This window comes from Lissotriton vulgaris, chromosome 2_2 (assembly GCF_964263255.1).
Source record: "Lissotriton vulgaris chromosome 2_2, aLisVul1.2, whole genome shotgun sequence".
NCBI classification, from domain to species: Eukaryota; Metazoa; Chordata; class Amphibia; order Caudata; family Salamandridae; genus Lissotriton; species Lissotriton vulgaris.
The window spans coordinates 318,022,016-318,049,369 of NC_141688.1; the positions used below are offsets into that span (position 1 = coordinate 318,022,016).

Here is a 27,354-nt window from a genome sequence, read left to right on the forward strand (position 1 = left end):
TAGGCGTCCTGCAAGTCCAACGCTACCATCCAGTCTCCTGGGTCCAGGGCAGCCAGGACCTGAGCCAAAGTGAGCATCTTGAACTTCTCCGTACGGAGGAAGCCGTTCACGTTCCGCAGATCCAAGATAGGGCGTAGGCCCCCTTTGCCCTTCTTGGGTACCAGAAAGTAGTGGGAGTAACAGCCACGTCCTACTTCTGGCCCAGGAACGCGCTCGATGGCCCTCTTGGCCAAGAGGGCCGAAACTTCCCCTTGCAGAAGTCGCAAGTGATCCCCCGACACACGGTGGCATTGAGGTGGCATGGATGGAGGGGAAGACTCGAAGGGGAGGGAGAAACCCCTTCGGACAATTTGCAGCACCCACCTGTCCGAAGTGACTGTATGCCAGTGGGAGAGGTGATGGCGAACCCTGCCTCCCACAGGCGTCACATGGGCCTGAAAACTCGGACTAGGAAGGTTTTGAGGCGGGGGCTGCTGAGGGAGGTGTGGACTGGCCTCGCCGCTGGCCCCGACCACCGCCACGGCGGTTCCCACGGCCGCCACCGCGTTGCTGAACATTCTGCGGCGCGTGGCTGACGGTCCGTGGTGGGGCGCCCCTTCCGTGGCCACGAAAGGAGCGAAAAGCACCCGATTGCTGGCGTGGGGCCGCAAGGCCCAAGGACTTGGCCGTGGCCCTGGAGTCCTTAAAACGTTCCAGCGCATGGTCTGCCTTGTCGCCGAAGAGGCGACGGCCATCAAACGGCATGTCCAGGAGAGTGGCCTGGACATCGGCCGAGAAATTGGCGGACCTCAACCAGGCGTGGCGTCGAACCGCCACCGTCGTTGCCATCGCCCTGCCCAGTGAGTCCGTGGTATCCAGCCCACACCGGATGGAAAATCGTGCCGCATCTCGGCCGTCCGCAAGGGTTTGGCTGAGTTTAGCCCTGACCTCCTCAGAGCATTGTGGCAGCACCTCCGCAACCGTGTCCCACAGAGTGTGGGTGTAGCGGCCCAAGAGACAGTTGGTGTTGACTGACCGGAGCCCTAGGCTCACAGACGAGAAGACCTTCTTCCCGAACTGCTCATATCTCTTGGATTCCCGATCGGGCGGGGCCGTCGGGAATGCGGTCTGGGAAGTGGAGGCCTGGATGACCAGGCTCTCGGGGGTGGGGTGGGTGGACAAAAAGCAAGGGTCGCCCGGTGCCGGGCGGTAGCGTCTGGCCACGTTCCTATCCACAGGGGGACCTGTGGCGGGCTTGGACCAAGTGCCCAGCAGAACGTCACACAAGGCCTCATTGAACGGCAGAAGGGGCTCCGCGGAGCCGGACTGCTGTTTGAGCACCTCAGTGAGGAGATTAGTCCTCACGGCCGCGACGGGGAGCTCAAGGTTTAGGGCCTTAGCTGCCTTCGTCAACACTACGCTGTAAGCAGAACCCGCCTCCGAAGCCACAGTCGGGGGCGATGTAAATCCAGTGTCTGGCGAGGTGTCAATACCACTGGCCTCCCCAAGCTCATATGTCCAGTCCTGATGTGACTGGCAATCACGTGCCAGAGGGTCCTCGGACCCCTCCCATTGCTCCTCGTCACCCAGCTCCTGGAGACCAGGATGAACAGCCAGGGCCTCCTCGTGGAGATAGAATTCTCCGACGGCCGACGGAATCGGCGCCCAGCGGCGCCCCTCCGACGCCTGAGGCGGACCGTAGGAAGCATTGGGGTCGGCAACCACTACGGCTGCCGGGGACGACACCTGAAGGGACGGCGCCGGTGAGGTCGTAAGGTCGACCGGCGAGGTCCCGGATCCGGAGCCGGATCCAGCGAGGTCGCGCGGCGCCGGGACCGAAGTCGCCAGCGGCGCCGGGCCCGAAGCACCCGACGTCGTCGGGGCCGAAGCGCCCGACCCGGAAGGACCTCCAGACGGAGCCGATCGGCCCGAAGGCGCCACGGGAACCGACTGAGGAGGGAGGGCCCTCATGGCCATGAGGTACCTCTCGACCTCCTCCTGCGACGCGCCGTGCCCAGGGACCCGAAGGTGTGGGGCAGGCGGCGACGCTTGCGACTCCCGCGGAGCCGCGTGGGCGGTGTCGCCCGAACCCCCGGCCGCATCGAGCGAGCGTCGGGGCGGGTCGGAGGACCGATGGTGGCGCTCCGACCTCTCATGCCTCTTACCTGAGGACTTGGATCCAGACGATCGGTGACCACTCCCGGAGCGTCGATGACTCCGACCTCGCGACCTGTCCCTCGACCTCCCGTGGGACCGGGACCGGGACCTGGAGCGGCGCGGGGCCGACTGCCTCAGCTCGAGACGCTTGCGGGACCGCTCCCGCCTAGCCTTCGACGTCAGGGCCCGGCAGTCGTCACAGGTTCGATCGTCGTGGTCGAGGCCTAAGCACTTCAGGCACCGGCGATGGGGGTCCGTGACCGACATGAGTCGGCCGCACTTCGAGCAAGGCTTGAACCCGGGCATCCCTGGCACCGATAGTCGAGAATCGACTAAGTAGAGGATCAAAAAGATCAAAAAGTTTTCAGTCAAAAAGTGACTGGGGGTAGAGCTTCTTCCGGATCTGCGCTAGCTGGCGCGGAAAAAAGAAGAACTGACGTCAGCGCGCATGGGCGCCGTCTATATACTCCGATGACGTCATCCCGGCGCTCACGACGCCGACGACGGACGCGGAGCCGCAGACGACGCCTAACAGCGCGCAGGGGTATTGCTACGCAAAAATTTCCGGATCCAGTCTGACGCCTGGGGATATTCTAAGGTAAGGAATCTATCACTAACGTGTCTCTTTCAGATGATTCTGGGTAACCAACTAGCCCCAGCAGGCTTCTTCAGTTGTTGTGATCCTGTGCTGTGAACAAGAGGGAAGCCAACTGACCCGTGGAGTCTCTTGCCTCAGCTGGGCTCCTGAGACGACTTCCCCATGAGCAGGGCACAGCAGCCACAACCACTTCTCCTTTGCTAGCCAGCAGGGTCAGGCGGTACAATCCACACCAATGCAACCTCTCTTTGCTGGTTCCTTGATATGGCAGGGCAGCCCTTCTTCGGTACTTATCTACTTTCAGTACAGTCGAGATCTGAGTTCTGGGTAAATGTAAATGTGTTTGTATATATATAGTGCACTTCTACCCTGAGGTCTCGTAGCGCTGTATTCATACAACTGTGGAACCCTTCCTGGCTTTCCTGTGAGTTGTCCACTCCTGGGCACCCCCAAGGTGAAGCCAGGCATCCAAGCGCTGCTGGGGCCGTTGTGGAGATTAAGCAAGCTATTGCCCAGAGTCACAGAGTGGGACCCATGATTAGACTAGGCACCGAGGCGATAATTATCAGGTCCGGGGAGATTGAGTCAAAGAGCCGCTGAGGCGGGAATTGAACCCTGGTCTCGGGCCAGACCTCTGCATCAGGGTCTGCCGCTCTAACCATTGAGCCACGCTTCTCCACGAGGGGTGCCCTTTCTTTGCGCAGAAAATGCCTTCAGAGTATTTGGAGTCTGTAGCCAATGGGTTACTAAGTTCCCGCCCTCCTGATGACCAATTCCTGGGAAGTGTGGCATCTGGCTCTCCCAAGATGCACGATTCTGCACACTCCTAACATGCAGAACCCCTTTATCAGCATCAGGAGCTCCCTAGCCCAATCCAGAGGTGTGACTACCAAAGGGGCTACACGCCCTTGGGAAACCGGTTTGGCAACTGGCTTCCCCTTACCTGTCCCTAGTGCCAGCATGTATACCTAAACAATAGAGTGCCCCTGTAGGAAAGTGTCCCTTTTTGCACGGTTACCCCCTAACATTTTGCCAGATACCTGATGCCAACTCGACAGTGTGTGTGCTGGGATCCTGTTAACCAGGCCCCAGCACCAGGGTTCTTTCCCAAAACTGTACCTTGTATCCACAATGGCACACTTCTGGAAACATGTAAGTCCCTTGTAAAACGTACCCCTGGTACCAAGGACCTAGTGGCCAGAGAAGGCCTCTGAGGGCTACAGCATGTACTGTGCCACCGTCAGAGACCCCTCACCGTAACATCCTCACCCTGCCTTAGCAGGCTGCGTGTTTTGGTGCAGACCAAACTAAAGAGTCAACATAACACACCTCCCTGTGCGCCATGCGCACAAACTCTGCCTGCGGCATGGGTTGGTCACCCCTTCAGCGGGCCTTACAGCCCTAAAGACAAGGTGCACCATACCCAGGTGAGGGTATAGCTGCAAGAGCAATATGCTCCCCCAGTTTCTGTGCCATTCACAGGTACAAGTTCAGTGAAGCCATTTTGAATGCATGGGCTGGGAGTTTATCAACACGAACACCACATCTCCATGATGGGTTCACTGAAGTCTGGGAAGTTTGCTATCAAACTTCCCAGCACATTAAACCCACACTGATGTCAGTGTGGTATTTAATGAAAAATGCACTCAGAGGGCATCTTAGAGAAGCTTCCTGAAAAAGGACCAACTCTGGTCTGGTTCTGACTGGCTCTCAACTATCTGCCACCTCCAGACAAATTTCTGGCCCCCTGGGTAGAGAGCCTTCGCTCTGTGGACCTGGAAACAAAAGCACATCCTGGGCAGAGGTGCCATGCCTTCTCCCACAGGATGGGAAGGGTCCTCGAAAAGGGAGCTTGAAAGGCATGCCCCCTTTGTTAGCTGCCCCTAGCTATTGGCTGCTGTCAGCAACTAGCTCCCACCGGTTCAGACCCCCAGTTTGGGCAAAAAAAACGGTGGGAAAACCTAGCCAAGAATGGAGGTGTGCCCACCTTTGCCAGCCCCACCCCTCAGGTGGAGGCGCAGTAAAGGTAACCTCTAAGACCCTGCCATCTTGGAGATAGAGGGACCCCTCCAATCAGGAATAGGTCTATACCTCCCTCCCACTGGAAGGTGGCATACTAGCAGCTGTAGATACCCCAGGGAAGGGACCTATTGGTCCCAACCTGCGCACCTCAGTAACGCCCCTAAATATTGTATTTTTGAGCACCCCTGAACCTTGCCTCTTAAGATTTGATGTGACAAGAAGGAGGAGGACCGAACAACTGGGCTGCAGAGGAGGAAGAGGAAAACAACTGCTTTGGCCCCAGCCCTACCGGTCTTTCTCCTGCTCCAAACTTCCTGCAAGCTGAACCCGGCATGTCATGCAGCCAGCAGCCTCCAAGAACCCTGGGGATCTGCCATGCCTTCCTAAACAACTCTGATGTCCAGTAGACACTGGATTTGTCCAACCCAAGCCAGGACTCCAGATCAAGCTGGATCCGCGAGTCCACACCAATCTGCACCTGATGACCACGGCCCAAGTTCAAGTGGCCCAACATTCCAACGTGGACCCCTCGGTAATCCTGACTTGTGTTCCATCATTAGACGTCCTCCATCAACCTGCAGCCTCATCCTGAAGGGACAGGTTATTTGTGCAAACGTAAAGGGCACATGAGACTAAAGCCAACAAAGTGGCAACTTTGTAAAAGTTGCACACTAAAGTGCGTTACATTAATTTTGACTTGGGAATATAGTCAGGCTTAATGTAACAAGCAGTCTGATAACTTGGAGTATCGAAATTAGTCACACCGTTCAGGAGCCTACACAGCTGTGGGTTCAGCATGCAAGTCTGTACTCGCAATAGAGCAACCGAGTCTTTCCATAGTGAAAACAACAGTTTTGCGTTTTTACCATCAAATCCATATTCTGCTGGTGAAATGCGCCTCGGTAGGTCTGCCATAGGAGAGACTCACACGCATTGCAGAGGGAGCTTTGGCTTTGCCATTGCTTTAAATGTAGTAGTTTAACACTGCTCTTCCAGTCTACAATGGTGAACTGGGAGACTTATTTTACTTGTTTCACTCCCAAGGTGGCACAACCAGTGGTGCAGTCCCTGGGGTGACTCTAACTTACATGCCCTGGGTACAATGCTAGAGACATACAGGTAAGTTAGTCTAAGCCAATTGGGTATACATGTTTTGGGGTTAGGGCATCAGCACGGAGGTCTGGGTAGCGGTAGCATCAGTCCAAAAACATGGGGGTGACCATACTAAGAGGCCTTTCCTTACATTAGCTGATGATGTCTCCATTTGTAAAGGACTTGTCTTGTAAAGTGCTCTATTAAATGAATGGACACATAAGTAAAAGTGAAGTGCTGGAATGAGATTCAAGCTAGCTGTCGCTGACTTACTCCCGGTTCCTTACAGGTTACAAACCAGATGAGCCAAACAGAGGGGACGCCTGCGAGGGGGACAGTGGTGGTCCGTTCGTCATGAAGGTAGGTGACCCATGAAATAAGACTGAGAGACTACAGGGGGCACTCCAATGACGCAGCGCTTGTGGTACAGGGAGCTGGGTTTGAGTGACCGTGGTTGTAAGACCGGTAGCAGCGTCACAGAGCGGAACCTGCCCTAATGCCAAGGGTGACCACCCTAGAAACTACCCTCTCTAATCGTAGGGCGACGTATAGGAATAGGGGAGCTTGACTCCATCACAGACAGGAAGGTGTCAAAGTGTGAGTGGAATGAAGAGGAGACCCTGCCATAAGGCAGTGGGCATCATACTAAGACAGGGAGTCAGAACTATGACACATCGTGCATCATAGTAAAGCGGGGAGTCTCCCCTGTGACACAGAGTGCATACGAGTTAGAAGGGGAGTCTGCCGTAGGACAGTGTGCATCATGTAAAGAGAGGAGTCTGTCGTAGAACTGTGTGCATCACGGTAAATCAGGGAGTCTGCCATGTGACACAGAGTGCATCATGGTAAATAGAGGAGTCTGCCCTCGGACACAGTGTGCATCATGTAATGAGAGGAGTCTGCCCTAGGATAGTGTGCATCATGTAAAGAGAGGAGTCTGGCCTAGGACAGTGTGCATCATGTAATGAGAGGAGTCTGCCCTGGGACAGTGTGCATCATGTAAAGAGAGGAGTCTGGCCTAGGACAGTGTGCATCATGTAATGAGAGGAGTCTGCCCTAGGACAGTGTGCATCATGTAAAGAGAGAGGAGTCTGGCCTAGGACAGTGTGCATCATGTAATGAGAGGAGTCTGCCCTAGGATAGTGTGCATCATGGTAAATCAGAGAGTCTTTACACGCAGAAGGGTATAAAGTTTCTAGCGAACACTGTAGGTCGACGTGCAGTGGGTGTGTAGTGGGTCACACACTTGAGGGCAGGAGGAAGTTTCCTCCTTTCAGAAAAGAGATCCTCACACACACCCCAATAGTGGGGTGTCTTGCTTCATCATCGGGCCTACTCCTAATCGGGTCGGCGCTGCAATACCCGATCAGCGCCCTTAGCGGGGCCTTTTGGCAGAGATCTTTATTTCCTTTGCCGAAAGGTGCTGTGCGTGTGAGGGCCCTAGTGAGTGTAGATGTGGAGTGTAGAAGTGAGGTTAAAACAGGAAGTAGTGTTCCACCCAGAACTATTTTAATGATGGCGGCCACTATCCTGATTAAAAAACGTGAAAAGTAGCGCACCTCTGATATAAGTCCACACGATTGTGCACATTAGGGTCAACATGTTTCTTGCCACTACAATTAGAAAGCAATTCTTCAGGACCTAATGGAGAACTATCCACACTTTTTGGTGGTGGTACACAAATAATATAGTGACCACCCTTACAGCACCCAAAAAAGTGGTACCTGTAGATCAATGAAGTCAACCTGTAGGGAAATAGAAGCATAAGGTACATCAAGACATAGTATGAACCAACTTCATATACTCAGTGTTGTAAATAGTGATAAAAGGCATGCATCACACTCAGAGCTAGTGATCATGCACTGCGATGAGGAACAGCAGAGAATAAAATTGATGATGTGGACTAAGGAGCATTATATGTGGAATGTGGGAGCTCCTAACTTCCAAGGAAACTCACCCAATTAGGGTCAAGGAGATGATACATCGGTGGCCGGAGGGCTCAAGAACGGAAAAGTTCAGTGTCTTTAATTGACGAGAGAGATAAAGGCAATGTCAAAAAATATATATACTAATTGCTGAAAGGAGCTCGCTAATAGGGGGCCGTGTATACCAATATTGATGCTGCTAAGAAGCATCTTACACGTTTCTCCCAGCACACGTTGCACATAGAGGTCCCACCGTTAACCGCATCAAGGTGTAGCCCGTAGGGTAGGCCTGGTGTGCCCATCGGTAAAGCATCCAGTGCCCGGCGTGCCGGGATAGTCACAACGTATATCATAACATCACGGCTGTGTGGTGGTCTAGATACTGAGCGCACGTGTAATCATACGGCCCATTGGTGAGACGCCCATCTTGCCTCAAAAATTGGGCTCACCCTACTCCCCGTGAGGGGTTCAGGCCATAAGTGAGTAGTCAGAAATGGGGATCTCCGCATGAAACGGGACCGATGAATCACTCGTGTGAGCCGCATGAGGCCCCACCCAGAGCCCCAGTATCAGAGGTACTCGTGAGCATCTATTCTCGTAGCAGTAACCAATTATTAGTACTTGCTTAGATATCCGCGCTCATGTCCGCAGACCTACCCCTGCTCTGCCGGCCCTGCTGGTACACTAGAAGCCGCGGAGACTCTCAGTATAACCAAATTACCGGAGGTGCACGGGGTGGGAACTTCCGGCTGCACGCCAGCCACGTAAGGACATGCGCAGTGTTAAGCCAAGGCGCCATTCAATGGTTGGCAATCGATGTCTACCATGGTCACCTAACATGGCCAACCAACAGTGTTGGTATCATGTCAAAGTTGGCGTGAGTAGGTACATCAGGTATCGTACGCACTACTTCGTTCAGTAGTGCAAGGAAAGTGTCATAGCAGTTGGGGCATCTTATACGAGTATATGCCACTGCAAATCGCTCAGAATGTAATTCACAAATGCAGAGCGTACGTCTTAGTCAATGTAGCAGGTGGGGGGGTTGGGGGGAGTAGTTCCCTCTGCGTTTCTAGCATGTTCGGGGGGGGAGGTGAGAGGCACTCTGCCAAGTTTGGGGGTGGGTAGTTCTGAATCCACAGGCAGGGGAGCAGGGTGGGGGGAGGTATGGGAGATGGGGGACGTATCAGGAGGTTGGAGGGGGGATCGTATTGACAGTCAAATTATTGTTCAACGTGAGTGTTTCTGTGCCCCGGATCCACGAGACAGACTCTATTGTAAGTGTTCTGAGATGTGTTGGTTTAGTTCTCCTATGTTTGTTTTAAATGACAAACTGACGATAAGTGCTGATCCCACTGTTTGTAGGCTGTCTATAATGAGGCTGCCTTTGTCCTCGACCCTTGCTATGATATTCATTTCAATGTTTGATAATGGCTGACCGCGAATCTGTGGTCTCTGTTCTCACCTGGAATCAATGGACTGGGAGACAAAATAAAGAGAGGAATAGTTCAACAATATTTAAAGCGACATTCTCCTGACATAGTTCTCCTGCAGGAAACTTATCTAGTTGGCAATAAAAGTAAGGCTCTAAACAGATGGGGATATAAACTCCTAGAAAATGCTGACTACACTTCTGGCTCCAGGGGTACATGTGTTTTAGTTAGGAGAAATGTCCCTTTGATAGTTTTTAACACGTTGAAGGAACATGCGGGGCGAATTGCAGTGGTTGAGGCCCAATGGGAGGGGAGGGCCATAAATATAGTCTCGGTCTATTTGCCACCCGTGTTGGGTAAGGGTGCACCGGCGGAGTTAGGCAGGGTGTTAACTGACCTTCCTGATGGAACCCTAATAATGGGGGGAGACTATAACATGACGATGAACGACCTGACGGACAGACACCCCAGGAGACAAGGGATGAGGTCAAATGAACTTATGGCAGATTTTACCAAGGCGTTAGGGCTCTCAGGCGTGAATTGCAAGGTACTCCTATAGACTTTACTTGCCTCTCCGGTGTGCATGGTAGTCTCTCCCGGATCGACTATTTCCTGACCTATGCGGCCTCGGAAGGCAACTTTAAGCGGCCTAAGACGTATCCTCGGGGCCTCTCCGATCACTCCCCAGTGGGCATAGATTTCACGCATGGTGCTCGACAGCCAAGTCACACCGTAGTTATTAATCCATGGCTGCTTAAGATTCCAGATATCAGGGAGGAGCTTGGGGTGCAGACTGGTTATTTTCTGGAAGAAAATGTGGGATCTGTTGCTTCAGCACAGACTATCTGGGAGGTGTATAAGGTGGTCATGAAGGGATACGCCCTCTCGTTGAAAACAAAATACATAGCAAAACAACGAGAAATATTGACACAGCTAGAGGACGCACTAAAACGACTTGAGGCAGAATATGCGATCCAGCCCTCAGATGATACACTGCAAGGCCTAGTACTTAAAAGGGATGAATACAAACTGAAGGCCCGCAAACACATGTTAGCTAAGCAAATGGCTACCCACCATAGACTGTACGAGTTGGGAGATAGGGCGGGAAAGATGTTGGCCTGGTTGGAGAGGAAGGAGCAATGTTCTAGATGGGTGCCCAGACTACAGACACCTGCCGGAGGGATTGTATCCTGCCCGGATGCAATAGCAGAGACATTTGCTGATTATTTTGAAGGGGTGTACTCACCATCTGCTGTATATAATGCGGAGGAGTCACGGCAACTATTGGCGGAAAGTGATGTGCCGGCTCTATCGGATGAGGACAGAGATTTCTTAGAGGCAGACCTCACTGATGAAGAAATCCGGAAGGCTCTAGGCCAAATAAAATCAGGTAAAGCAATGGGGCCGAATGGCACTTCAATAGAATTCCTTAAGGCTAGGCCTCCTATGTGGTCCCACATTTGAGGGGCATGTACCAAGAAAGTTGGGAAAAGGGTATTTTACCCCAGGATCAGCAACTGGCTAGCATTGTCGTTATACACAAGGATGGTAAACCGGTAGAGGATTGCCATTCCTATAGACTGATTTCTTTAATTAATGTAGAAGCGAAGATACTGGCGAAGGTACTTGCTACGAGACTGGGTACGGTGATATCCTCTCTGGTACACCCAGATCAATCAGGCATTATTCCAGGACGAAATACGGCTCTCAATATTCGTCGTCTTAACATTGTGCTGGCTCAGAAGTGCTACCTAGAAGAGGATGCAGTCATACTTTCCCTTGACGCGTCTATGGCGTTTGACTCCATTGAATGGTCTTATATGTTTGAGGTCCTGGAAGGAATAGGACTGGGCCCTAAATTTAGATGCTGGGTGCAACTTCTGTATACTGTTATATCGGAACAAATTAGAGTGAATAACTACACATCTAGACGATTTTCTCTCCGCAGAGGCACTAGACATGGATGCCTTCTATTTGCTATGATGTTGGAGCCTCTGGCGGCATGGGTACAGAGAGACGTCATGACCAGGGGCCTGCGGTGGTCACACGACGTTGAAGATAGAAAATCATGATACGCTGACGATATAGTACTCTATCTGACAAAACCCTATAGATCTATCCTCGTGGTCCTTGATATTTTTACCTATTTCGAAAAATACTCCGGTTATGCTATCAATTGGAGCAAATCAGTATTGCATGTCCTGCATGGAAATGTCCCACGTCTTCCAAAAGATTGTGCATTACGAGTTGTGAAGGACGGCTTTCGATATTTGGGCATCTTTGTAACGCCTGATCCAACCCTTTTTTATGATCACAACCTAACGCCAGTGTTGATGAGACTGCGAGCAGATGTCCAACCTTGGAGATCCCTCCCATTGTCATTGATTGGCCGTGCTGCCCTTTTTAAAATGCTTGCTTTGCCACGGTTTTTTATATATTTTACAAAATTGCCCACATAAAGTTCCAGATGCCTACTTTACAGCGGTAGAGGGTGAAGTGCGCACTTTGTTATGGGATGGCAAGGCCCCAAGGATAGCGCTAACAAAATTAATGAATGGGTGGTACGATGGAGGTATCGCATTGCCCGACATACGATTATATTATTGGGCCTCGCAAGTGGCGATAGTAAATAGATGGAGATATGCCCCGCCGGATCACCCGGCATGTGCTCTAGATAGGTATCAGATGGGCAGGGCTGGCTACCTCGGGGCGCAACATACTAGCTCACGAAGAACACAGATTATAGGGCCCACAAAACACACACTGCAGATATGGAGACTAGCTAACTCCAGACTGGGTTGGACGGGCAGACTTACCAGAATGACGCCGCTGTGGTACTCAGAGAGGCTGGGTATGCTCTGTCAGCATCTGGGATTCGACAAATGAGACATAATTGGTATTTCGAGTGTAGGAGATCTGATTAAGAAGGGTAAGATACTTCGGTTTGAAGAGTTGCAGAAGACTTACCACTTAGCGCCAACCAAAATCTTCCGCTATTTACAAATAAGACATGCTTGATGGCGGCTTTCCCTAGCTGTGGTGACATACCGGAGTCCTCTCCGCTAGAGGATCGTCTGTTAGACAGACAACTGCACACTAAAGCGATCTCCCTCACGTACAGGAAGCTTAGTTATAATTTACCAAACTCGCTTAGACAACTGAAGGAGAAATGGGAGGGTGATTTGGGGGTCATTGAAGATGAGGACTGGAGGCAGGCGCTAATGTCTTCCAGGGAGGCTGCCATCACACTTAGGTACCGCCTTGTTCAACTTCGTGTTTTTCATCGATCATATATGACTGGAATCACTCTGGCAAGGATAGGGACCAAAACTGTTGATCACTGCTTCAAGGGCTGTGGGCAACCTGCCACCTATCACATTGTATGGGACTGCCCAGCGATACAAAGCCGATTGGGTCGAATCACAACACATATGCACTCTTCCCTAGGGAAGGGGATTACCCTGACTCTGAGGTTGGGCCTGCTCAACATCTTTGAGGCGACAGATCTAACTGAATTGGAACAGCAATTGGTGACGTTGGGCTTCAGACTATTTAAACGAGAAATCGCCAGGGGATGGGGTGGAGTAAAGCCACCGGAAGTGGCAGTGTGGAATAGGGAAATGGGTAAATGTATGATAGCTGAGAAGGAAGTATTTATCGCTAGGGGGTGCCCAAAGAAATGGGACAGGAAGTGGTCAAAATGGAATCTGTACAAAGGAGATATTTGTGTGTCACCAATGGTAGAGTTAGAACTGAGGAGGACTGGGAATGGAGCACAAATTATGTAAAGTATACCTTTGCCTGAACTGATTTTATAAGTGTCAACAATAATATGTGATGTAATGGGATTATCAGCACATGAGTGAAATGTCTGTCATTCTTGTTAAATAAATAAAAATATTTTTTTTTAAATGTAGCAGGTGGGGGTTGTGCGGGATTTAGTTGGTGAGACCCTGGTAGTGCCCCACGTGTACAGCTTACCCCTCATAGTGTATGAGTTTGGACTGCTATCGTCACCGTGGTGTAGGGTTAGATGTTGCTGTCTGTGTCAGTGGTTAATAAAGTCCTCACGACCACCTCATCTGGTCGTTAGTAACGTTCTGTGTCCTGGCTAGATAGCTCATCTCGTGAGTGCTGCCCAGGGTATGTCCTCATTGAGACCCTCTTTATCAGAGAGTCTGCCCTAGGACAGTGTGCATCATGGTAAATCAAGGAGTCTGACATGTCACACAGACTGCATCATTGACAAGAGAGGAGTCTGTCCTAGGACAGCATACCACTGGATAGTAAACGCCACAAGTTACATATGGACAAGGGGTCGCCTCTGCAGCAATGAGTTAGTTGTTCAAGTAGCCGAGGAACACATCATTAGCCTGACATAGAATTGGACTGCTCTGAACAATATGGACATTTCTAGAGGAGGTGATAAATCTGGAGAAGTCTCACTTGGGGAAATTGCTTCTCAAATTCTTCCCCGGGAGTCAAATCTTCTCTGGATTTGAAGTGGTCAAGTCTTTCTCCAACGGGATGAGACAGGGAAATGCAGTGCTTAATTTGTATTAAAAACACGTGCCAGGCCCTTCTCTGGAGGCCACCCACAGCTTACACCCCCTATTGCGCTGCTAATAATAATAATAATAATAATAATAATAATAATAATAATAGGGAGTCTTGTAAAGCGCTTAGTGACGCACAACGGCGTGTCCCCGCGCTGAAAGAGGTGCGAGAGTTAGCAAAGGAGAGTACTTGAGTGAGGGGCAGCTACCAATGGCAGTGCCTCCACAACGACTAACCCTCACACTGCTACAAGTGCGGCATTTCAGACTCTGCGAGGCCCCTAAAGCTAGAAGAATGGCCTGGGTGGCTGGTATTCGTTGTTATTAATGCATATTGAATTAATAAATAATTGTTGTTCTGCTCAGCTTTCAATTGCACAAACAGCGCCATCATGTGGCAGCTGTCATAAGTGCCGGTGCTGACAATTAAGTGCCGGTACCAAGCCACAGAAACAACCAGCTCAAATTAAGTACTGGGTGAATGACTGTTGTCTCTCTTCTTCCCGTCCAGAGTCCAGATGATGACCGCTGGTACCAGGTCGGCATCGTATCCTGGGGCGAGGGCTGTGACCGGGATGGCAAGTATGGATTCTATACGCACCTGCACCGCATGCGCCAGTGGATGATGAAGACCATCGAGAAGTTTGGGAGCTAGGAGAGGATGCCGGCCGCTGTCGCGCATCCACAGAAGGAAGCAAAACATATCCTAGAAATGTCTGGAAAATACAAGCCAATAAAAGACTCATTCTGGGGAAACCGCTTTCTGTCTCTGCACTTTTGTTTTGTGTTGAATCACAAGAGCACCAACCAGGAGGTAGCATCAGTAAGAATGACAAATTACTTACCTCCAGTAATACCTTATCTGACTTCTAGGTACAGATCCCTTACCTTACAATATCCCCAGGAGTCAGGCTGGCTCGGGCAAATCTTGAGCAGTACCCCTGTGTGCTGACAGATGGAGTTGAACAGCTTTGCATAGGCATTATCTGCGCCGGTTATGAGACGCGTATGTAAGTGCCACCCAGCACTCTGACATCAGTTTCTTTCATGACTATTTGTGTGCCAGAAGCACGGAGCCATGTCACAAAGCTGACTGGCCAAGGTGCAGATTCTAAGTGCCTACAAGCACCTTGTAAGGCAGAAAAGTCCAGTTAATAGAGCATGGAGGATCAGTAAGGAATCTGTTGCTAGAGAGAGTCTACTTTAGAATAGATACCAAAGCAATACCTCCTCAGAGGGGGGTATGCAAACTGGCTTAGACCAAATAATCCTGGCCCCGACTGTTAAGGCAGTAGCGATTGGTTAATATTTACAAGGATGCCCGTGTAGAAGCCTGAAAGATGTTCAGGACAGGAACTCCACAAGCAAACACAGAAAACACAGCTTTGGCTCTGGTGAAATGAGCATGCAAGCCCTCAGGGGAATGCGTCTTGGTCAATGCTTAACTGATCTTTATGCAGAGTACAATCCACCAGGAGATGCTTTGTTTCTGAACTGCTTTCTTCTTCTTTGTTCCAGAGAACTCTACAAAGAGTTCATCGTCCACCCAGTGGTCTTTAGTGCAATCAATATCTTAAGGTCCAGGCAGTGGAGTCTCTCTTGCTCACATGAGGGGTGAGGTGGAGCAAATAAAGTCAGTAGTGTGAAGTTTTGGCTAACATCGAAAGATGTCACCTTTGACAGAAATGAAGCACGGGTTCGGAGAACCAGTTCATCTGGGCAGAAGCTGGTGTATGGAGGGTGAACAGACCGAGCCTGTAGCTCGCTGACCCTCCTGGCTGCTGTTGATTGTCGAACAAGTTACTTACCTTCGGTAACGATATATCTGTAAGAAACATAGGTTAGTTATAGATTCCTTACCTTAGAATTACCCCCAGGCGTCAGACTGGATCCGGAAAGTTTTTCCTCAGCAGTACCCCTGTGCGTCAGAAGGTGGAGTTGGTCGACTCTGCGTTCTGCGTTCGGCGTCGACGTCGTGGTAACTGGGATGACATTGCGGTAGCTATATAGATGCCGCCCTTGTGTGCGGACATTCGTTCTGTACACGACTTTCCACACCAGAAATGCAGAGCCATGCAAGACACTGCCACTATTGCACAAAAACTAGGGCCCTGAAACGGTGTCCTTAACCCTAAAGTCAGTTCGCAGAATGGGTGGGGCGGCAAGGAATCTATAACTAACCTATGTTCCTTACAGATATATTGTTCCCGAAGGTAAGTAACTTGTTTATCTGAAAGAAACAGTTATACATTCCTTACCTTAGAAGAGATACCCGGGCAATACCAACCCCGGAGGTGGGTCTGCGAATCAAGTTCACACAAGAAAGTCCTGAATAACAGAACGGCCAAAGAAGCCGTCTCTCTGGACTTGGCTGTCCAGGCAGTAGTGTTTGGTGAAAGTGTGCAGCGATGCCCATGTAGCTGCCTGACAGATGTCATTCAGGGGGACTCCTCGTCCCTAAGCAGTGGTTGCTGCCATCGCCCTGGTGGAATGGGCACGCGGTCCAATAGGAGGCTCCTTCTTTGCCAAACAACAGCATGCTTTGATGCACAGAACGACCCACCTGTAGCTGGTCCGTTTGTGCACGGCCCAACCTTACTTAGCACCCACGTAACCAACAAAGAGCTGGTCGTCCACCCAGAAGCGTTTTGTGCGATCCAAGAAGAAGGAAAGCGCATGTTTTGGATCCAGAAGGGGGAGCCTCTCTTCTTTTGAAGGAGGCGGAAAGAAGGTGGGCAAAGTGATGGTTTGGCCAATGTGGAAAGAATTAACCACCTTGGGAAGAAAGGAAGACCTTGGACGACCTTGTCCAGATGGACAGCCAGAAAGTGAGGCTTGGAAGAAAGAGCTTGTAGCTCACTCACCCTGCGTGTAGAGGTGAGGGCCACCAGAAAGGCAGTTTTCAAAGTGAGAAGTTTGAGAGAACAGTTATGTAGCGGCTCCGAGGGAGCGCACATGAGGTAGGTAAGAACCAAGTTCAAGTCCCACTGGGGCATTATGAAGGGAACAGGAGTAAAAAGATGAGTAATGCCCTTAAGCGATCTATTTACAACAGGGGATTTGAAAAGAAAAGGCTGATCAGGAAGCCTAAGGAAGGCTGAAATGGCTGAAAGGTAGCCCTTTAGAGTGCCCAGAGCAGAGCCCTGCCTTGCCACAAAAAGGAGGAACAAGAGGACCTCAGAAAGAGGGGCGGAAAGAGGATCCACAGATTTTGCTGTGCACCATGCCACAAATTTGTTCCATCTGCAGGCGTATACAGTCTTAGTGGAGGGATGCCTGGCTGCCAAGATAACATCGCAGACTTCGGGAGGAAGATCAAATGACGTCAACTGCCGCCACTCATTCTCCACGCAAGGAGGTGGAGGCTGGACAGGTTCGGGTGGAGGACCGTCCCCTGCTTCTGCCACAGAAGATCTTCATGAAGAGGCAGTCGGATCGGAGGATCGATCGCCATGTTGAGCAGCTCGGGACACCAGACTCTTTGTCCCCAATCTGGAGCCACAAGAAGGACTTGGGCCCGGTCATGCTTGATCTTCTTTAGGACTCTGAGCAGAAGTGGTATAGGCGGTAAGGCGTATAGAAGACCGCAATTCCACTTGCGACGAAAAACGTTGCCTAGAAAGGGCCCCCTTGGAAATTCCAACGGGCAGAACTGCTGACATTGCACGTTCTCTACGGTGGTGAACAGATTTAACCAAGGCTCTCCCCACTGCTGAAAGTGACCTTGCACCACCTCCGAGTGAAGATGCCATTCGTGATCCATCATGCACCAGCGGCTGAGTTCGTCCGCCCAGGCGTTCAGGGAACCTGCCAGGTGTTGAACCACCAGGGATATGCCCTGATGTTCCACCCATGTCCAGAGGCGGAGAGCCCACCCCGCCTTGTTTGTTGCAGTACCACATGGCGGTGGTGTTGTCCGTAACCTGCACCATTGTTGTCCGGAAAGAGGGAAGGAATGCTTTGAGAGCAAGACGAATTGCCCGAAGCTCCAGAAGGTTGATGTGGAGTCCGAACCCCGCCGGAGACCAGAGGCCTCTGATCCCCGCCTCCCCCATGTGACTGCCCCTTCCCAGAAGTGATGCATCGGTCATCACTGTGAACTCTGGTTGGGGAAGGGAGAGGGATCTGCAGCTTACCCAACCCTGGTTCATGAGCCTCCATTGCAATTGGTGTGCAGTGCCCGCTGAGATCTGGACGCAATCGGACAGATTCCCCTGATGTTGTGCCTACTGGAACTTCAGGTCCCACTGCAGAGTTCACATATGCCATCTGGCATGGTCCACCAGCAGGATGCAGGAGGCCATCAGACCCAGTAGTCTGAGGGTGATCTTGACCGAAACCCAGGATAGAGGCTGAAAGATCGGAATCATAGCTCGAATATCCCGGACTCGCTGTTCGGGAGGATAAACACAAAACTGCAATGTGTCCAGAACCGCTCCGATGAAGAGGAGCTTCTGAGAGGGGGTCATGTGTGACTTTGGCACGTTGCTAGAGTACCCCAGCGAATGGAGGAGGCAACCATAGTCTTGAGGTGTGAGACAACAACCTGGGGCGAGCCCACCTTCAACAGCCAGTCGTCGAGATAGGGGAAGACGGGAACCCCTGATCTGCGCAGATGAGCTGCGACCACCGCCATCACGTTTGTGAAAACCCGAGGGGCGCTGGTAAAGCCAAAGGGGTGCGCAGTAAACTGAAAGCCTACCGTGAAACGCAAGTAACGCCGGTGGGCCGGAAATGTGAAAGTAGGCGTCCTGCAAGTCCAACGCTACCATCCAGTCTCCAGGGAATACAAGACCTGAGTTCCTTCTGAGGTGGCATGGACGGAGGGGTAGTTTTGAAGGGGAGGGAGTAGACCCTTCAGACTATTTGCAAAACCCACCTGTCCACCGTGATGGTGCGCCATTGGGGAAGGTGGCCCTGTAAGGTCGGACTAGGAGGGGTTGGAGGTTGCTGCAGAAGGGGCTGTGGTGGACTGGCCTGCCCGCTAGCCCCCAGAACCACATCGCTGGTTCCCATGTCCCTGACCGCGCAGAGGCTGAATAGCTTGCGCCGGCCTGTGGCTTTGGGCGAGATGTGGCGGGGCACCCCTTCTGTAGCCACGAAAGGGGCGAAAGGCAGACTGCGCAGGGCGGGTGGTGGAGAGGCCCAAGGACCTGGCCGTAGCCCCAGAGTCCTTAAAGCACTCCAGCGCCTTGTCTGCCTTGTCACCGAAAAGGCTACGGCCATCAGAGGGATGTCCATAAGAGTAGATTGGACATCCCCGGAAAAACCAGTCGACCGCAACCAGGCGTAGCGCTGAAGGGCTACTGACATGGAAACCATCCTGCCTAGTGAGTTGGCGGTATCTAGCCCACAGCGGATGGTAAACTTCGCTACGTCTCTCCGTTCGCCACCTGCACAGGAGAGCACGGCCCGGGCCTCCTCAGGGCACTGGGGCTACTGTATCCCACACAGAGTGGGTGTAATGGCCCAACAGACATGCAGTGTTTACCGACCGCAGTCCCAAGCTGGAGGAAGATAACATGTTCTTCCCACGGTGGTCCAGCTTTTTGGATTCCCTATTGGTGGTGCATTAGGGACTGCGCCTTTGGAGGTGGAGGCTAGGACCACCAAGAACTCAGGGGTGGGGTGTTGGGAGAGGAAAGTGGGGTCACCCAGGGCGGGCGATGGAGTTGGGCAATCATCCTGGCCACAGGAGCCCCCTTGTTGGGCATGGACCAGGTGCCCAAAAGGAAGTACGTGAAGGCCTCATTAAACCGTAGAGGGTCTCTGAGGAGCTTGATGCTGGTTGAAACACCTCTGTCAGGAGGTTAGTCCTGACTGCCACCGTAGGTAGCTTGCCCTACGCAACACCACCTTTTGTATAACACTCCCCCCTCAGTAGCCACAGTAGGAGGAGACAACATGCCAAGGTCTGGTGAGGTATCCAGACCACTGGCTTCCCCCAATTCCTCTCTCCAGTCCTGTTCACACACTAGCTAGTCGGTTAAAAGGTCCCAAGACCCGTCCCAGTCCTACTCACCCTCCTCTGGCTGCCAATCTGGTTTCAAAGAGCCAGGGTAGAACAAGGGCACAAAAGCACCCATCGGATCCGGCGTCGGTCGACGTGGTTTGACTCTGTGTCTACCTCGAGGTGGAGGCCGGAATCGACGTCGGCTGGGGACACAGTGGATGCCGATGCCAGACGTGGCGCCGGGAGAGGCGTAACTAGGTCGGCTGGCACCAATCCGGATCCAGGCCTGGTTCCAAGGGGACCCTACGGCACGGAAGGCTCAGGGCCCCCACCTCGAAGGCGTGCCAAAGGAGTCGAGCTTCCCAAAGATGGCGTGCATCGCTTCGTAAAACTGACAAAGCTGGCCAGGGGTCGCTCCCAGGAAGTGGGGGGGGGGAGGGCGGGAAGAAACCAGAGCCAACCCTATGGGCTCGGCATGCGAAGACGCGGGAGGGGCACCACCCACATCCCCGTCGCGTCGGCCAACAGACGGGGAGAAGTCAAAGAGCAATGATGCTTCTTTGACGACTTCTTGTGCTTTGACTTACCTGACCCAGAGTGCGAAGACTTAGATGAACAATGGTGTTGGAGCCGACTGCTGGGCCTCGAGTTGCTTTCTGGACTGCTCACGCAAAGACTTCGGGCCCCCCTTCGGAGAACAACCTCAGATCGTGGTCATGCTCTAGGCAATAGAGGCACTCACGGTGCGCATCAGTCACCGACATCAGTCGGTTACATGAACCATGAGCCTTAAAGCCGGGCATCCCTCGTTCACCAGGAGTAAAGTCAGTCAAAAAGTGACTGGAGGTAACACTCTCTCAGGCTCTGTGCTTGTTGGCTCGGAAAAAGAAAGAACTGACGTCAGCACGCGAGGGCCGCGTCTATGTAGCTACCGCGACTTCATCCCGGCGCCCACGGGGCCGAACGCGGAGTCGACTGACGTGCAGGGGTACTGCTGACGGAAAACTTTCCAGATCCAGTCTGACACCTGGGGGAAATTCTAAGGTATGGAATCTATAACTGTTTCTATCAGATATAAGTCTGAGAGCAGAGATGCATGGGTTTAAGTGGGAACACATCAGGTAGGCCAAAACCAAATTAACCCCTTTGCTGCAGGGGTAATTCCCCCAAGGTGCGTGGGGTGGGAGGCGGGGGGTCCGTGGCACCGCGGTTCTCTGACTGGCTCAGCTAGTCATGACTCAGTGGAGCTGTGCTCATGATGAGCTGGGCTCGTCACGACTCCGCCCACTGAATAATTTGCCTGCACAGGTGGGGAATCAATCGCGTGTGGGCGGAGCGCAGCCGTTATGACGAGCCCAGCTCGTCATGAGCACAGCTCCACTGTGACTCATGATGAGCCGGGCTCGTCATGAGCACCGAAGGAGGTAAGATCCCAGTGGGGCATAACAAATGTTTGGGAGGAAGCATGTGTTGTAGACCTTTCAGAAAACGTGTGACAATGGGTAACTTAAACAGGGAGGGTTGGCCTGGAAGCAAAATACCCCTTAACTGTGCCCAGAGCAAGGCCTTGCCGGGCTAAGGACAAAAACAACAGCACTACAGACAAGGGTGCAGAAAGTGAAACAATGGGTTTCCCAGTGTACCAAGATACAAATTTATCCCAACTGCAAGCTACACAGTTGTTGATGGACGCCTGGCTGTCAAGATGACTGCTCAGAATTTGGGAGGAAGGTCAAAGATCCTCAACTGTCATCGCTCAATCTGAAAGCATGAAGTGCAGCGTGTACAGATTTGGATGCAGACCCTCCCAGTTGTTACAACTGGACACCCTCCCGAAAGGGAATCCTGATCAAGGGACAGATGCACTTGCTAAGGAGTTCTGGATACCATACTTTTGTTGCCCAATCCAGAGCCACTAGTATGACCTGGGCCGGGTCGTTTCACATCTTTTTCAAAACTTGATGAGGAGAGGTATCAACAGGAAGGCGCACAGGAGTCCCATGTTCTAGTCTAGTCGGAATGTGTCTCCGAGCCAGAGCTGCTTCGCAAAATCCCAAGTACAGGAGTGCTGGAATTGCATGTTTACGGTGGTGGCGAATAGATCTATCCAAGGTTATACGCAGTTATGAAAGATACCTTAAGCCACCTCCGATTGCAGACGCCATTCGTGGTCCACAATGCATCAATGGCTTAATTTGTCTGCCCTGGCGTTTATAGATCCAGCCAATTGCTGCACGACCAGAAAAATGTCCTGACGTTCCAGCATATCCAGAAGCTCAGAGCCTCCAGGCACAGGATCTAGGACACTACTCCACCCTTCTTGTTGCAGTAACCCATGGTGGTAGTGTTGTCTATGAACACCTGGACCAGCTTCCCTATGATGGAAGTCAGGAAAGCTTTTAATGCCAAGTGAATTGCCCTCAGTTCCAGAAGACTGATGTGGATCTGCGCCTCTGTCAGAAACGACAGGCCTCTGATCTCCATCTCTCCCTGATGATCACCCCAGTCCACAAACGATGCATCAGTTACCACTGTCAGCTCTGGGTGAGGAAGGGAGATGGGTCTGCCATGGTCTCTTAGCCACCACTTTAGGTCTTTTGCAGTCTCCTCGAATTCTTGACTGGGTCAAAGAGATTCCCCTGGTGTTGCGCCCACTGGTATGTCAGATCCCTCTGCAGAGCCCGCATATTCCTCTGAGTTTGCTTCACCAGCAGGATGCAGGAGGCCATCAGACCCAGCAGTCTCAGAGTCAGTCTCACCGAAGTCCAGGAATGAGGTTGAAAGATCAGAATCATAATCTGAATGTCCTGGACTCTCCACTCTGGAGGATAGGGGCAGAATTGCACCGTGTCCAGAATGGATCAGATGAAAGGGAGCATCTGAGAAGGAGTCAGGTGTGACTTTAGCATGTTGATAGCAAACCCCAGCGCATGCAGGAGGTTTGCCTTAGTCTGGCGGTAGGTAACAACTGCCTATGAGGAGCCCGCCTTCATCAGCCTGCCGTCGAGGTAGGGAAAGACTGGAACTCCAGACCTCCGCAAGATGTGCAGCAACTACCGCCATCATTTTTGTGAACACACGAGGGGCATGGGTGAGACCAGTGAACTAGAAATGCACATGTCCCACTGTGAACCGCAGGTCATGCCGGTGAAGTTGCAGGATGGGGATATGAAAAAAGGTGTCCTGCAGGTCCAATGCTACAATCCAGACTCCAGGGTCTAACACAGACAGGAACTGAGGAAGTTGGTAGCATCTTGAATTTCTCCTTCCTTTGGAAGGTTTGGAGAAGGCACAGAACTAAGATAGGATGGAAGCCTTCATCCTTGTTTGACACCAGAAATTTGTGGGACTAGCAACCATGACCTACTTCTGATGCCAGCCCCCCAAAGATGGCTCATTTGGCCAAAAGAGTGTGCATTTCCTCCATCCATCCAGGGAAGGGCGTATTTCGCTGCACAATTTGGAGCACTCACTTGTCCGAAGTTATGGCTTGCCATTGGGGCACGTAGTGCTTAATCCTACCTACAAAAGGGTGCAAAGGCATACTAAAGGGATTTCGAGGAAGTGTCTGATTTTGGGGGGCAGGGGGAGTGGCAGACTAGGCAGATCTCTGGCCTTGGTGCCCACAGTACCCGTGGGAGCCACAGAAGGAGCAAAAGGAAGTGTGTGGCTGGTGTGTGGCCATGGCAAGCTCCAACAACTGGGCAGTGACCCTACTCTCTGACGCGCTTGAGAGCTAAATCAGCTTTGTCGCCAAACAGATAAGTGCCATCGAAGGGCATGGTTATAACAGATGCCTGTAATCCCCCAAAAATCCAGTTGACCTCAGCCAGGCGTGGTGGTGGAGTGCCACTGATGAAGCAATAGCCCTGACCAGCGTGCATCTGAAGGCAAATTTTGCTGCATCCCTGCCATTGGCAATAGCCTGATTCAGGGTGGCTTGGCCTTCCCCGAGAGCCTAGGCAGCACTTGGGCAACTGAGTCCCACACAGTGTGGCTTTCTGCCCAAGAGGCACAAAGTGTTCACAGACCGCAGTGCAAGGCTGGCAGAAGAGAAAATCCTGTTCCCGAAGGAATTCAATCTCTTGGATTCCCTGCCCAGTGGAGTGGTATGAAATGTGTAGGGCTTCACTTTGGATGTTGAGGCCCGCACCACCAGGCGCTCAGAGGTGGGGTGCTCTGTGTGGAAAGCTGGCTCCCCAGGAGCTGGCGATGTGCAATAGTCTTGTGCACGGGGAGCCTTGCAGCTCTTGGCCCATGTACAGAGCAGAACATCAGAGTACTTCGGAACTCTTCAACATCGTCAAAGAGTTTACCAATCCCAGCGCCGGCACCAACGACATCACTCCCTCCCAAGACCTCTGCGACTCTCTAGCCTTGTTCTTCCACAGCAAAATGGCTGACCTACATAACAGCTTCGGTGACCAGTCCACCCCCCTTACCTGCGAACCGAAGCCCCCCACCACCATCCTTTGAGCCTGGAACCCAATCAGCACTGAAGACACCATCCGCTTGATGAACTCCATCCACTCCGGATCACCAACTGACCCATGTCCCCACCACATCTTCAACAAAGCCGACTTCATCATTGCACCACATCTCCGGGATATCATCAACTGCTCCCTCAACACTGCTACCTTCCCAGAAAGCTGGAAACATGCCGAACTCAGCGCCCTCCTGAAGAAACCCACAGCAGACCCCACTGAACTTAAGAACTACTGCCCCATTTCGCTCCTCCCATTCCCTGCCAAAGTCATCGAGAAAACCGTCAACAGTCTGCTCGCCGCCTACCTCGAGTCCAACGGCTCCCTCGACCCTTCACAGTCCGGCCTTCTGAGCCAAACACAGCACCGAGACCGCCCTCATCGCAGCCACAGACGACATTCGAACACTACTTGACAAAGGAGAAACAGCTGCCCTCATCCTACTGGACCTCTCTGCAGCGTTCGACACAGTCTGCCATAGCACCCTTATACAACGCCTCAGCAACGTCGGGATACAAGGAAAAGCATTGGACTGGATCATCTCGTTCCTCGCCGGAAGAACCCAGAGGGTCCGCCTCCCCCCTTTCAGATCAGAGGCCACCAAAGTCATCTGCGGCGTACCACAAGGATCATCGCTCAGCCCCACCCTCTTCAACGTCTACATGAGCCCCCTCACATCCATCGCGCGCCAACACAACCTCAACATCATTTCCTACGCAGACGACACCGAGCTGATCCTCTCCCTCACCAAAGACCCAAACACCGCCAAAACCAACCTACACGAAGGAATGAAAGACGTAGCCGAGTGGATGAAGAACAGTCGTCTAAAACTGAACTCAAACAAGACGAAAGTCCTCATCCTAGGATCATCCCCCTCCGCTTGGGACGACTCATGGTGGCCTCCAGCCTTGGGCAGCGCACCCAAACCAACGGACCACGCACGCAACCTGGGCTTCATCCTGGACTCCTCCCTCTCGATGACCAGACAAGTCAACGCCATCTCATCATCATGCTTTAACATCCTACGTATGCTCAAAAAGATCTTCCGCTGGATCCCCACCGAAACAAGAAAGACGGTCACCCAAGCACTTGTCACTAGCCGACAGGACTACGGAAACACCCTCTACGCCGGAACCACAGCCAAATTACAGAAAAAACTCCAACGCATTCAGAACGCCTCCGCCAGACTCATTCTAGACATCGCCCGCCACAATCACATATCCAGTCACCTGAGAGACCTTCACTGGCTCCCCGTCAACAAGAGAATAACGTTCCGTCTCCTCACCCACGCACACTAAGCCCTCTACGACCTAGGACCTAAATACCTCAACACGCGCCTGACCTTTTACACTCCCACACGCCAACTACGATCGTCCAATCAAGCCCTCGCCGCAATTCCACGCATCCAAAGATCCAGCATGGGAGGAAGTTCTTTCTCCTACTTAGCAGCCAAAACCTGGAATTCTCTCCCCACCCACCTCCCCCTCACACAGAACCACCTCTCCTTCAGAAAACAACTCAAAACATGGTTATTTGATAAGTAACAAACACCCCCTCCCCCAAGCGCCTTGAGACCCTCTGGGTGAGTAGCGCGCTATATAAATTTTGACTTGACTTGAAACATGTGTTGGCTAAGAAGGCTTTAGATCTTGAACCAAAGACATCTGAAAATACAAAGACAAGCATCATTGTGATATTTTATGAAACTTTATGTACTTACTTTTAAACGTGTGCAGAGGATTTGTATATATAGTAAGCCACCCGGAAACCTGATGGAAGCGCCAGGACAAGTCGTGCAGCCGGCTGAAGGAGCAAGGCGCGGCGCTGTCAGTTTTACAGAGGAATCCCTAATTAGGACTCTGTGAGGTACTATTGACCTTACATTCAGTTAATATTCTGATAATATTCCCTAAGAGTAGGACATTAGTCATCTCCTACATTTTATACTAGGTGCTTAAGAAAGCCTCCTGACCCCCAAGGGGCTGAAACATGTCGACCACTATTTTGAGTGCAAAGGACTCATAATTAGGTCCCCTTTGCACAACACTGTCCCCACACACCGAACTGAAAAAAGTTACAGTTTAGGCAGTGTGAGGATCACTTTTTTAACCAACGCACATCACCCGAGTACTTTCACTCGGCACCTATCACTGATCACTACTGTAATAACCAGTGGTTCCCTCCAGGTGAGGGAAGCATACAAAAGAGACCCGAGGATGATGCTGTCACGTATCTGATACAGGTGGAGAATCGAGATAAACCGCCACATGACCTGTCTACGTGAATGAGGGTTTTTTAAGTACTGACAGTTCGAACACCCGAGCCCTGGTTACAGGTACAAGTGATCCATTCCCCATTGATTATGACTATATAGTAGAGTGGTCTGCTGGCCACACACTTGGGGATTTGGTGTTTTTTCCCTACCTTATGCACTGTGCCAGATTACCTGCCATAACTGATTTGTACTTATGATAGACCTTAGAGCGCCATTTTGCCTATTGCTGACCACCGACTGTATAACATATCGAGGGGGAGGCTGGGGTCGACGCCGGACGGAGACACAACTGGTGTTGGAGATTTCGTCCAAGGAATCGGCGCTGGGGAATGTGTTGAAGGCCGACCGGTGCCAATACGGATCCAGGCCTGGATCCCTGAGGGCCCTGCAGCACGGGCACCGAAGCCGCCGGCAGTGAAGACCTAGAGCCCAAAGCAGAGTTTGCGGGGCCTGAAGGCGAGCCGGCGGAGTCAGGCTGCCCAAAGATGGAGTGGAGAGCTTCGTAAAATGCACATAGCTGGGCAGGGGACACTCCGGCTCGAGGGAAGCTAGAAACTGTCCCAACTGGCTCCGCACACGGAGCTGAAGGACAACGACCTTCCGTGTCATGTCAGCCTACGGATGGGGAGAAGGCGAAGAGCGATGGTGCTTCTTCGACGACTTCTTGTTTTTCGACTTACAGGAAGACTTCAACAATGAATGGTTGTGGTCACTCCGCAACCGGTCCCACGACCTCCCTCTCGACGGGGGACCTCGAGCGGCGCGGAACCAACCGTCGGGCCTCCAGACGCTTTCGGGACCGCTCCCGCTAAGACTTCGGGTTCATGGCACGACAGTTGGAGCACAACTTCGGGTCGTGGTCCCACTCCAGTCACCAGAGGCA

At 52.0% G+C, this 27,354-nt stretch overlaps 1 protein-coding gene across 1 annotated transcript in view; it reads left to right on the forward strand.

The window, feature by feature from the left end:
- F2 (coagulation factor II, thrombin) overlaps positions 1-14,519 on the forward strand; it is a 270,935-nt gene extending 256,416 nt beyond the window's left edge. Inside the window, exons 13-14 of the mRNA XM_086959673.1 lie at positions 6,138-6,208; positions 14,271-14,519. Of these exons, the coding sequence (XP_086815799.1) occupies positions 6,138-6,208; positions 14,271-14,414 (215 nt within the window). The 3' untranslated portion in view covers positions 14,415-14,519. The remainder of the gene's footprint in view (positions 1-6,137; positions 6,209-14,270) is intronic.
- Positions 14,520-27,354: the final 12,835 nt, after the last annotated feature.